The sequence below is a fragment of the Chrysochloris asiatica genome, unplaced genomic scaffold, assembly GCF_000296735.1.
Source record: "Chrysochloris asiatica unplaced genomic scaffold, ChrAsi1.0 scaffold00007, whole genome shotgun sequence".
In the NCBI taxonomy this organism is placed as follows: Eukaryota; Metazoa; Chordata; class Mammalia; order Afrosoricida; family Chrysochloridae; genus Chrysochloris; species Chrysochloris asiatica.
This window is the reverse complement of record NW_006408525.1, coordinates 34557848-34570797: the sequence shown is the minus strand read 5'-3', so window position 1 is coordinate 34570797 and position 12950 is coordinate 34557848. Positions and strand designations below refer to the sequence as shown.

General features: G+C 50.6%; 1 protein-coding gene across 1 annotated transcript; it reads left to right on the top strand.

The window, feature by feature from the left end:
• The first annotated feature begins 9183 nt into the window (after positions 1–9183).
• On the top strand, positions 9184–11971 carry LOC102834725 (cytochrome b561-like). Its single transcript, XM_006833559.1, has 5 exons — positions 9184–9383; positions 10566–10664; positions 10929–11032; positions 11411–11568; positions 11779–11971. The coding sequence occupies exons 1-5, from the start codon at positions 9185–9187 to the stop codon at positions 11969–11971; spliced, it is 753 nt and encodes a 250-aa protein (XP_006833622.1). The 5' UTR covers position 9184.
• Positions 11972–12950: the final 979 nt, after the last annotated feature.

Here is a 12950-nt window from a genome sequence, read left to right as displayed (position 1 = left end):
CCAACAGTAACAAATGGAGAGAGCAGGTTGATCTAGCTAGCCGATTTCTTCCTTTCTAGCCTCTAGCACTCCCAGCTGCCTGGTGTGAGGATAAGAGCGTCCCGTTTGGGAAATCCTGACTCCTTGAATTGGCCTCGGTGGGCCCTGAACTGTGGGCACAGCCGGGATGCCGGTAGCGGCCTTAGACTCCGCGGCTGCAGGACTCCTTGTCCCTCTGCCTGCCCTTCACCCGGTGGGCTGCAGCGAGGATCCTTGTGGACTCTGGAGTCCCAGACATGTCTTCAGAGGCGGGCATCCATACCAGATCTTTCTCCCGTCTGGTTTCCTTCTTCCATCCATCCCAATTTGGCTGTCTCGGAGGTTTTCTAAGCTCCATTTTGTTGTTGTTGTTGTTAAGTGCCATCGAGTCGGGTCCGACCCATAGCGACCCTGTACAGGGTTTCCGAGGGTGTAAATCCTTACGGGAGTAGAAAGCCTCATCTTTCTCCCGCGGAGCGGCTGGTAGTTTCGAACCGCTGACCTTAAGGTTCGCAGCCCGATTCGTAACCACTACGCTACCAGAGCTCCTTTTTAGGATGCCTGAATTCTTTCCCTTTGTTTTAATAGGTGAAAACAACATCGTTTTGCCACTTCCAAGTTGTCTTAATTTCTCCTGTGAAATTTGAGGTTGGACTGATAAAATGTACAGATAAGCCCCAATGTGTAAATACCAAGGCAGACAGGCCCACTCTGGAGAAAGGACTGCTGTAACTCCACCCTCTTGTAGGAGGAGCCTTCTGGACCCGGAAGTGGAACCACCTTGCTTGTCCGCCCCACTACTGTATCTGCCCTAATCCCAGTCACCACCCTTCCCAGGCTGAGCTGAGGATTCTGCTAACCTGAGTGGTTCAGCAGGATTGAAAGGTGTTGGTGAACTAGTCTTGGCCAATCCTCAACCATGGGAAATTGATGTTGGGTGCTTTGGAGTCCGTTCTGCCGCATAGTGATCACAGGTGATGGAGAACAGCGGGTAGGGTTTTCTTACATATGGCTCCATAAGATAAGTACGGAACTGCAAACCACAAGGGCCATAATTCAAGCCCACCAACCTCTCCACGGACAAACATGAGTCTGCTCCGCAAAGATTTAGAGCCTCGGAAACCCTATACAGGATCGCTATGAGTAGGAACCAACTCGACGGCGCTTAGCAATTTTTATAGAAGCAGGTCTCCTGGCCTGTAAAACCTCTAGGTGGCTTAGCCACTGGGCGCTTAACCTTTGCACCACCAGGGTTCCTTGCATCAGAAATTAACTACCTCCCAAAATATTGCTTCACCCGGAAAAAAGCATCCCCATGTTGAATCAGGTCATAAATGAATTTGGGGAATATCAAATATTAGAGATGCAAAGCAGACTGTCCTGCATGGTCCTCCCCCCTAGGATTTTGTGTCATCAGGGGCCTGATGTGGACAGAGGGGAAGTGTAGACTTAGTAGAGGGATGAAAGTGGCTGGTGCTATGGGCTGGTTGTGGCCCCAACCTCGTGTGTTAACAGCTTCAGTGACTGAGCCGTCCCAAGGTGCCGTTAGGCCTGGATTTAGCTTTCTGTGGGTCTGTCTTTGAATGCCAGCGGTGGAACAGGCACCCTGGGAGGCATTTGTACACATTTATTCCACTTAATATTTGCTGCTATTGTGCTTCTGAGTTGCTTCCTACTTATATCCATCCTGTAAAGGCTTCTGAGGGGCGACTGGTGGATTTGAACTGCTAATCTTGAAGTTGACAGTTCAGTGCTTTGCCAGTAAAAGGAGCTAGTGGTGCAGGGTTAAGGCACTTAGTTGCTAACTGAAAGGTCAGCTGTTGGAACCCACCAACTGCTCCATGGGAAAAATATGTGGCTATCTGTGTCTGGAAAGATTAACAGCCTCAGAAACGTTATAGTGCAGTTCTACTCTGCCCTATCGGGTCACTGAGTTGGAATTGACTGAATAGTAATGGAATGGGAGAGTCCAGGGAAGACAATCTCAGTATCTCCCTACTGTATAGATGATGAAGCAGGCTCAGAGGGAGGACATGAACCCTCAAAGTTTTTCTTTTTCCTTCTGATTTTGAAGATAAATGGACTTTTTTTTTGGTGGGTTGCTCTAACTAGTATGGGTTCTGGCAGGCCTCTTGTGCTTAGTGAAGAAGCTGGCTGGCCCTTGTCTGACTCTGAGCTTTACTTTCTTTCCAAGTGGGACTGGTAAGGATGCTTCATTTAACGGCTCAGCCCTCCTTTGCCTTCTCAGTCTTCATATCCTAAGACCTTTGAGCGGCCCCTCCCATCCCCCCCATCAAGGACCGATCTAGTCTCCACCCCTCCTCTCTTGGTCTATTCTAACTCAGTTAAAACCCGGCTGCTGATAAGGAGAGCTCATGCCTACTTAGGCTCCATGCACCGCTTCCAGGCAGTGCAACCTGCACAGTGTCTGGCCACCAAAACGACATTAGCCTGGTTGTCTTTTAATAAAGCGCCTCAGGATGTGGAGGAGAGTGATGCTCTGGGCATGATCCAGCCCTGCAGACAGCTGCTGTCCCTGCGCATCTGTGTGAAGTGGAATCTCACTGCCGGTGGGGCGTGTTTGTGGGGTGACTGTCACAGCACAAGCTTCAAGCTGCCACCAGAGATCTTCACTGCAGCCTGTGTCCTGAGCAAAGGGTGGCTGTGTGAGGACCACATGAGAACCCTTTGGTTCCAAGCTTTGGGGTCGGACAGGTGCTGCCCTCTGCTCTGTTCTGAGAACAAGGAGGCATCTGGAGCACCACCCAGTTAGGAGGAAAGACAAGAGTATGCTTTTCCTATCCAGGCTGCAAAACGAGGGATGGCAGTTCAAAGGCACTTGCTGTTGAGGGAATGGATGCTGGCGATGTTAGGGTTTGCGAATGCGTGTGGGTGGGTCTGGCTCTCTCTGGGGTCATTGAACTGTCTTCATGCTCCAGCATTGAGTACAGCCCCTCCTTGCAGTGATAGTGAACAGAATAAACAGTAAGGGAATCATTGCTAAGAAATTTTTCAGTCTGTCTGTAGTAAAGCACAAAGCCACTCACTGCTTTGCCTTTGTGGGGTTTGACAGAAAACTTACTGTGAGGTCAGTAGGCGAGTCCCAGGCTGGAGAAGACGAGGCCTCCTGGCTTGGTGTGGGTGACTAGTTTTCCCATCACCAGCACACTTACACTTAGCGGCCTTCCCGTTCCAATCAGATGGAGTGGGGGTACACAGGAAGGCAGCTTGGACCTGCAAGGTTCCAAAGGCAGTTCCTTATCTCTGGCTTCCTCTAGATGGATGCCTAGTTTCCTGGGGCTGCTGTGGACCAGGAGGACTTGCGCTTCATCTGCCCTCCTATAAGGCCTCTTACTTGTTCACTCTCGTCCTGCTGCTGTCTCTCTCCAGGTGAACAGGGAGGGACACACACTGCTCTGGGTCCTGCTAGTTAGTGAACCACGATCGCTGTATGGAGGTGGGCAGGACAGCCTTGGGTCTCTGTTGCCCACCTACTTGTGTCCCTGATTGGGTCCAATATTTGGAGAGGATACTAGCTCAAATGAGGGCTTAGCTGAAATTCTCAAACCTTCATTACTGGGGCATTAGAAAGCGCAAAGCTGAGACAACGCACAGAGAAGAAGTGGAGGACATGTTACTTATGTGTATTAAACTGGGGGCGGCGTCTTCATGTGTGTAGTGGAAAGTGCTCTTGGAGTCAGGCGGACTTGGGTTTAACTCTGGGCTTCATGTCCCTCTGCAATTTGTCTGCGGGCACCTAGAGTGCAGGGACCCATTGCCGTTGGATCAATGGCATCTCATAGTGACCCGATAGGACAGAGTAGAACTGCCAAGGCTATAATCTTGAAGGAAGCAGGCTGCCACCACATCTCCTGACATGGAAAATAGCTGGCTGATGGGTTTGAACTGCTGACCTTTTGGTTAGCAGCCAAGTGCTTAACCACTGTGCCACTAGGGCCCCCTTTGGCATATAGTGTTGTTGTTACATGCTGTTGAGTTGGTTCCAACCCATAGTGACCCTGTATAGAGTTTCTGAGGAGTGGTTGGTGGGTTTGAACTGCCGACCTTGCAGTTCAAACTGACTTTTATGGTCCAGTGCATTATCCTGCAGCGCCACACCAGGGCTCCTTGGCATATAGTAGATGCTCAATAAACCACCGAGCTGAGCAGCCCTTTGCTGACAGGAACTTTGGGTGTGTCGCTTACCCTCCTTGAGTCTATTTTGTCACATGTGAAAGTGGGATAGAATATCCCACAGGACTCTTGTGAGGATAAAATGAGAGCACCTGTGAGGTGCCTGACACAGACCGGGGGCACCGTTAAGTCCCCCTATACTCAACATACACAATCTGCCTCTCTGCTCCATCCCCACTGTCCTGGGGGTGCAGCCAGCCTTAGGGTTCTCACTTCCAAGGAAACTTGGTCTGGAATGTTGAGTGAAGGATGGTAAAGCCACCATCTGCGAAGAGGATCTCACACTGTCCCCCAAGGAGCCTGTCTGGAAAGGACAGAAGCTGGTTTCAGCTGCCTCTCCATGGGGTAGCTCAGAGGTCCCCAAATTCCCAGATTGGCCCTTTGTGCTCATCTCGGCACAAGAAGCTGCGGCATTACCATCCACTCTGACCAGGAACACAATAGAAGGTCCCAGTGAGAGTGAGTGAAAAATGTGGAACAAAATTCAAATTCCTAGGAGAGGCTGACTTATTGGTCTAACAGAAACTGGAGGAACCCCTGAGACTGGCCATAAAAGAACCTCGTAACTTGGAACCGAAGCCGCTCTGAGAGACCACCTTTCAGCCAAAGACTCGCGGGGCTATACACTAAACTATACCACCTGAGAGGAATGTGTGCTTTAAAACAATCAATGAAGAGCAAAAGGCTAACACTGCCCCAAAACACAGATGAGAAGGTAGGGAGGGGCAGGGGCCCCCTGATGAATGGAAACCCGTGGAGATGCGGGCATTGCCAACAGTGCCACCAAACCATTTATATGTCATCTACTGATGGGGAACGAGTTGCTCAGTAAACTTTCACCTAAAGCAAAATAAAAAGTTAGACAAAAACCAAACAGGCAGTAGCTGTGGCTGGAGCTAGCCACCCTGGTCCCAGGTAGCTACAGAAGCGGGGTGGGGGCAGGAACTCACACAGAGACCAAGGTTTCACACAGCGGAAAGGTTGAAACCACGGAAATGTCCATCCACAGATAAATGGACAAACAAAACGTGGCACGTACTTACAATGGGACATTATGCAGTCGGAGAGCGCAAGGACATCCGTATTGTAACATGGATGGACCTTGAGAACATCACGCTGACTGGGATACGTCTGTCGCAAAAGGGCGGAGACCAAGGGGCTTAAAAAAAGTTCATGGAAAAATGAAATGAGAAGATAATGGACTTTTTCCATGATTTTTTTGAGGCCCCCTTGTACTGTATGATGTCACTTAGATGACAGAAGCAAATATGTAGAGACCCAAGCTGGTTCCTGGTTACCAGGGGTGAGAGGGAAGGGAAAGGGAGAGTTTTTGTTAGTGGTGGTGGAAGGTTTTGTAAAGGATTGCGATCATGTTGGCTCAACATGAAGAATGTAACCAGTGTCAGGGATTTGTAAGTGTGGAATTTGTTATGGCCAAATTGGTGTGTGTTTTCACTGCAATTATATATATGTATTTACAAAAAAATAGTGTGGTGGCAGGTGGGCCCATGGCAAAGCGCTTGCTGTTCCTTCTGTACGTCCTAATTCAGGACTAATCAGATTCCCACCGCGCTCTGGCTTCTGGGGGGCGGGGGCGGGGGCGGGGGGGGATCTAATAAAGGAGGGAGGTGATCTGGGAGGACAGCATTTCTCCAGCTGCTGAAGTCGAGCAAGGTGTGAGTTAGGGGCTGGAGAGCCGCAGCCCTGCCTTCAGGAAACAACCCGTGTGCTTCCGCGGAGACGCGCAGCTGATTCTTGTAAGACAAAGCCAGGAGGCCTGGGATGCACTGCCCACTTCAGGGCCCTGACCCAATCTTAGATTGTTGTGGGGGCAATGGAGGAGGTAGTGTGTTACAGGGAGTAACGACACAAGTTGTTCTGTTTAGACAGTGGGGCGAGTCCTCTGAGGGGCCTTGCTAAGAACGTAGTGAGAGCTGCCGTGGAAAAGTGAGGTTGGGAGGTGGTGTTTCACCTGCAGGCAGGTAGTGGGTGACCGTTTCTGCAGGGGACCATGATTTAGGGCACTGGGAGTATCCCTGGCCAGTCAGGCAGATGGAGGTGGAGGGACCAAATAGGATGTGGTTGTGACAGTGAGGGCAAGTTGTGCGTCCAGAATCCATCAGCTGGTGGCAGTAAGAATGCTCATGGAGTATACAGCAAGAGTCCTGGGAGGTGCCGGGGCGTAGGTGCTAGGGACGAGGGGGTCCAGGAGAGAGTGCAAGCAGGTGACCTTAGATGTGTGAGTATAACGTGTCCAGGTGGAGATATATGGTGGTAGTGGTGGTGATGTGCCGTGGGGTCAGTTCCGACTCACAGCGACCCTATACAGGGTTTCCGAAGCAGAAAGCCTCATGTGTCTCCCATGGAACAGATGGTAGTTTTGAATGGTAACCACTATATATACTGGACAGTTAGAACTGGAGTTAGAGTTTAGGGGCAAGAACAGAATTGACATTGGAATTAGGAGCCACCTGTGTAGAGGTGGCAGATAAGGGCAGATGCTTATGTGCCATCGAGTCAGTTCTGAATCATTGAGTTTCCAAGATTGGAGGGTGACGCTAGAGTTCCAGAAAGAAGGGGTACAGGGCTGAGGAAACAGGTGCCATACCTGCCCTGGGATTGTGGATTGGGTCTGTGTTTCTGGATGAAGATTTGGCAGAATATATCAAAACCCCTTACGTCAGGATTCCATTTTCCTGCTTAGGACTTAATTAGACGACTATGCTGAGACAGTCACATAGTGGTGTTAGGGAACAACAGGGGATTTGAAATATGGAACCATCATACAATGCGATGTGGTTTAGTTATTAAAATGATGATGTAGATCTATAAGGGAACTTAAGAAAGTACATGGAAAAATTCCATTTTAATTCCATTTCTCCATGCACTTTTTAGAGCCTTCTGGTATTTTCATTGATGAAAAACTATGTATGATGTACATTAAGTTAAAAACACTGGTTACACTTGGGAGATAGGCCTGGTGACCTGCTTTTGAAAGGTCACCGCCTTGAAAACCCTACTGAGCAGTTCCACTCTGCACACACAGGGCTACAACAGCAACAGAGAGGGTGTAAAGCGACAGACATCTAATAGTTATGTTAATTTACATTGCTCTGACAGCCAGAAAGTTTGAGTATCTTCTCAGGACCTTGTTGACAATTTGGAGTTGCTTTTCTGTGAATTACCTATTCATGTTGTTCTTTTCTTGTCAATTTATAAGAGCTTTGCTTATAGTACAGATACTAAATCTCTATCATCTGTTACATACATTGTTTCCAAATCAATTGGTGAATAACCTGTTTATGGTATATTCCGTTGTATGCTTGTTTTTAATTGTGATGTGATTAAACGTAGCTATTATTTTTATTGGACTCCTGGTGTGGTGTTATAGGATCAACACTGGACTGTGGACCACAAGTTCAGCAGTTCAAACCCACCAGCTGCTCCTCAGAAATCCTATACAGGGTCTCAAGAAGTCAACAGCACTTAACAGCAGCAAATGAGTTCTTTGATAGCTACCAAGTTTTAATCTTTAAGAGCTTAAGACGTCTCCTTAAGATCTTCAAGATTAAAGATACTGTACATGTATAGTCTTCATTTTTCATGCAATATTTTATTTTTTCTATTTACATCTGCACACCATGATTTTTGTGTCATAAATGAGAAGTCCAGTGTTAATTTCTTCCCAGTGAATAGAACCATGACTTCCAAAAAAGAATTTTTTAGAAAATTGTGATGCTGTTTCTATAAAAGAATTTATATTTCTAAGGAAAAACGAATGTAAGAATATAGATAAAAACGCTATCACTTGTAATTTTCTTCCTCTTTGCTTACCTGTGTTTTGCTTCAAGAAACATGCATGAACATTTGTGTTTTTTTTTTTAATGGTGGGAGTTGCTAACAGCTGTGAGACAGAGGCTTGGGGATTAAAGATAGAGCTGAAGGCTAGTGCTGGACAGAGGGCGGTGGGTCTCCTGCCGGAGGGAGGGGTTAGGAAAAATAGTTCAGCCCTGACATCTGTTCGGCTCACTGCCCACTTGCCTTCTATTGACATGTAGCAACTGGGGGATGGCCGCCCTGGAGGGGACGTGCCAGATTGGGCTGGGGAGGCCAGTTTGCAGCCCTTGTAATGGGGAAGTTGGCGAACTGCTTGAGGCTCTGTCTGGGTGTGTGCCTTTCTATGGGCTTTGGTGGGCAAAGCCAGAGGAGGCCAGGCCTAGTTGCCTGGTTGTCTTTGTAGCTGTTCCCTCTCTTCTCATCCCCTGCTGCTCCAGGTGGTGGCCCTGCCATGTTCCCCAAGGGCAACAGGGCAGTAAGAAGGTTGTGAGGATGGGTCTGGTGCAGTGACACCGGGGCTGTGCTGTGGGTGTGAGGGCCGGGCAGAGCTCAGGAGAACTAGAGGCTCAGGGTGAAGAGCAGATCCTCTCTTGGGTTTGCTGTGTAGCCTCTTGAGCAAAGGCTTTGTCAAGTCTCCTTGAGCCTCCATTTTCCTATCTGTAAAATGGTCCAGTGATACACTTGCTCCCTCTGCAGGACTGCTATCAGTCAGGAGTGTGTGGAAACACTTGGTGAACTTGAGCGGTGAGACAGTCTTCCTCAGAGGTCTCCTTTCTCGTGCCTTCAGTTTGGACACTTGGCCTGAGAGGGGTGTGGCTTTGCCCTGCCCTGGGTTTGGAGTGGGAGAAAGAGGCCAGAAGGGAAGGAGTCGGCTTGGCTGCCCCTGCCAGGTACCATGGCGTGGGTCCTTGTCATCCCATCTTCAGCCTGAAGCATAACAAGTGGGCCTGGAGGGGAGGTGGACCCTCCATTCACCCCACCAGATGCACTTTATGACCCACCAGGGTAGACAGTGTGTCACCAAGCAGGAAATAAAGCCTCGAAGCTCCTGGCATCACAACTGGGCCCAGGGTCTGTCTCTGGGAGGTGGCCCATTTCTCCCAGGGATGCTGTGAGCTCTGTGTCTCTCCTCAGCATGGAGGGCGGAACCCATGCAGCCCCCAGAGCCTTGCCTTACTACGTGGCCTTCTCTCAGCTGCTGGGTCTGACTGTGGTGGCCATGACCGGTGCCTGGCTTGGCCTGTACCGAGGCGGCATTGCCTGGACGAACACCCTGCAGTTCAACGTGCATCCCCTCTGCATGGTCATCGGCCTCATCTTCCTGCAGGGTGATGGTGAGTCTCTTGAGGGGGCATTCCTGAGGTGGCACCTATTTATACAAATCTAAGGAGCTCTGGTAGCATAGTGGTTACGAATCAGGCTGCGAACCGCAAGGTCAGTAGTTCGAAACTACCAGCTGTTCCGCGGGAGAAAGATGAGGCTTTCTGCTCCTGTAAAGATTTACAGCCTCGGAAACCCTGTACAGGGCTATGAGTCGGAACCGACTCCACGGCACATAACAACAGCAACAACAGGGGACTCTGGGAAGAGAGGAGGACCCAGTCAGGCTCCCTTGGGCCCGGAGGTGGCATTGTTACTTTGACAAGGAGCATCCAAGGTTGTGCCCATCATAGGGCATTGCCGAGTTGGGGCTGGTTTCTTGAGTAGGGGTTGAAGTTGGAAAAAAGTGTGTTTGTGGAGGGATGCTGAACTTGGCCGAACTGAAGCTCTTCCCTGGGGTGCTGGTGGCCGTGGGTGGCCTTCGTTTGGTTAGGTAACTAGAGAGCTGGGTCTCAGTCTGGTTGACCCATTCTTTCTCCATGTGGTCCTGGCCACAGTCTACCTTCAGCAGCAGAATCCAAGACAATCCCCTCTGCCATTTGCCACCAGGCCTTGCCCCATGGCCAGCCAGGGCTGACTAGCTGGTGAATAACAGGTCCTGTTTTGGGAACCAGGAGTTCTGAACCAGGAGCCTGCCGGTTAATCCAGTGACTGTCTGATCAGGCTGCAGTACTGAACTCATTGGGGAACCAGCCAGCTAGAGGGGGATGCAGAGGTCTGGTGGCCCCTTAGTGTGATTGCATGATGAACCTGGGAGACACAGGCTACCTGCAAAGTGTCCAGCTCGGGGAGGGCCATTTGCTATAGGAGGGACAGTGGGCCAAGTCCTGTATCTTTGCTGTCTCTTGTGGCAGCAGGAATCGTGGACCCAGCATAGTATCATGGCCTTGAGTGGCTGTGTTAGAGGTGGGTGGGGAAGGGGTGATTCATACACAACCTGTGGGTGCTGACCTCGAAGGCAGGGAGCAGCTGAGTGACCCCAGATGAATTTCCTGTGCCAGAGATACCTGGACAGGCCCCTAACTAGGACCCTATCTCCCGCCCTGGGGGGCCTTGAGCCTCCTCGACATTGCGGCAGAAAGGCCCTGAGTAGAGGCGAATTAATGGTTTTTGTTCCCTTTCTCGCTTCTCATAAGCCCTGCTGGTTTACCGTGTCTTCAGGAACGAAGCCAAACGTACAACCAAAGTTCTGCACGGGCTGCTGCATGTCTTTGCCTTCATCATTGCCTTGGTGGGTGAGTTCCTGGCACGGCCATCCCCTACCTCTCCTACCTCAGGAAGTAGATGGTCCTCGTGCTCAAGCTCCTCACTCCCGTTCTGTTGTGTTTTCTGCTCCCTGGCCCCTCCAGGCATCCTAAGCAGGGACACTCAGTACTGGCAGCCACAGAGCTGGGACGGGAGCCCAGAAGTTCCAACCAACCAGTTTCCCATGGGTCCTCTTGTCTCCTCCCTTTTCCACATCCAGCCCTGTCCTCACACGCCCTGTCTCTCTGGTCCAGGTTTGGTGGCCATGTTCAACTATCACAGGAAGAAGGGCTATGCTGACCTGTATAGTCTACACAGCTGGTGTGGGATCATCGTCTTCGTCCTTTATTTTGTGCAGGTGACTCCTTTCGGGGAGGGGAGTGATAGCCCATTTTCCAGGGAGTCCCCAAAAGGCCACAGTGGGACTGATAGCAGAGGGTGTCTTGGATCCCAGGTGCCCTTCCAGCTGGTTGACTTAGCATAGGTGATTGTCCTTGGGCCCAGTGTTCTGAGTCTATGAATCCGGTGAGCTTTGTCCTCCAGCTCTTGGGGTCACAGCCCTTTACTAGCAATACTTTCTTCCCCTGCCACTGCTCTTACGATGAAGGAAGACCAGCAGATAGAGGAGTCGGCAGTCTTGCTGAGAAGCAACTGCTTTGGGCATCCTCTTGTTGGGTCAGCTGATGGCCAGCAGGGAGGTGGTCAGTCCCCCAGCACCTCTCTCCTGTCCTTTCAGTGGCTCGTGGGCTTTAGCTTCTTCCTGTTCCCTGGAGCTTCATTTTCTCTGCGGAGCCGCTACCGCCCACAGCACATCTTCTTTGGAGCCTCCATCTTCCTTTTTTCTGTGGGCACAGCCCTGCTTGGCCTGAAGGAGGCACTGCTGTTTAAACTTGGGTGAGTGTTCCGTGACATGAGTGGGCAGGCTCACAATCATCCAACCAAGATTGAGCTCCGCTTTTGAAGCCATCTTTTTATAGTTGGTGTGGGGATAGAGAGGAGCTGGCTCAGGAATACTGTGCCATCTTTCTAGCCCAGTGTTTTAAGGGCATTTGGGCTCACTGAGACCCCCTGGGTGGCTTCCCCACTTCCATCCTAACCCTATAGGGCCAAGTACAGCACATTCGAGCCTGAGGGTGTCTTGGCCAACGTGCTGGGCTTGCTGCTGGTCTGCTTTGGTGTGGTTGTGCTCTACATCTTGACTCGCACTGAATGGAAGAGGCCGTCCCAGGCTGAAGAACAAGCCCTCTCCATGGATTTCAAGACCCTGACGGAGGGAGAGAGTCCCAGCTCCCAGTGACGTGTGCCTAGGCCTCCCCCTCACCTGTGTTGTCTGTCAGCTCACGCCCTGCTGAGGCATTTTTCAGGATGAGTGGCTTCCTACAGTGTGTCTGGGGAGTAGGGTGCATCTGTGTGTACTTTGGGCCTGGCCTTGCTCTGCTTTCTCGTTTTACTGCTGCTTTAGACTAATCCTAGTGGTCTGTGAGTCTCCTGTCCCGTCACACGGAGAAGGCTTTGGGTAGTTAAGTCCTGTCGCTGAAGAATGGATCCCTAAAGGAGACAAATGGCTCCACCTCCCTGGGGCTTCACTGAGGGCAGGGCTGCTGGGGAGGCTGAGGGCCTCAAGGACCAGTCTGTGTTCACATCAGAAGCCTTATCCTTTGGTGCTGGGAGTGAGTGATACTATGTGTAAACTATGTTCAGAGCTAGGCTCCCCAGGAGAGTGGGAGGGACTGACCCCGGGGAAGCCCTGCAGTCAGCCCCCCCCCCGCCTTCCCTTTTCTGTGATGGTCCCCCGTGGGCTGGTCGGTGGGCCTTCCACCCCCCCACCCCCCCGACTCCCCGCCCCTAGACCAGGATCTGGACTTCTCGCTTGTTGCTGGCACAGCACTGCTTTGATATATATATATTTTTTTCTTAAATGAAAAAGAGTTGCCACTGTTGCCTCCTTTGATGGGGAGGCCCCTGCTTCTGTTTTTACCCAGTGTCCATCTTTGGAGGAGGATGATGAGTTGGGTGCTGGGGTGGTATCTGGATGATCCCCACCCCCACCCCTGGTCCCCAGTGAAGTGTGTTGTTCAGTTAGCTGAGTCACTGTTTGGCTTTTGTCTGGAGATACTTGCTTAGATTTGGCGAGCACTCTCCTTGTTTTCCTCATTTTCTGGATTTTGAGGACAACATAGTTGGAAGCAGACAGAGTTTACATAAATTTAGAAATTAATAAACACCCTAAATTGGAATCGTTTTAATAGCTGCCTTAGAGATGGGCGCTAGTCTCT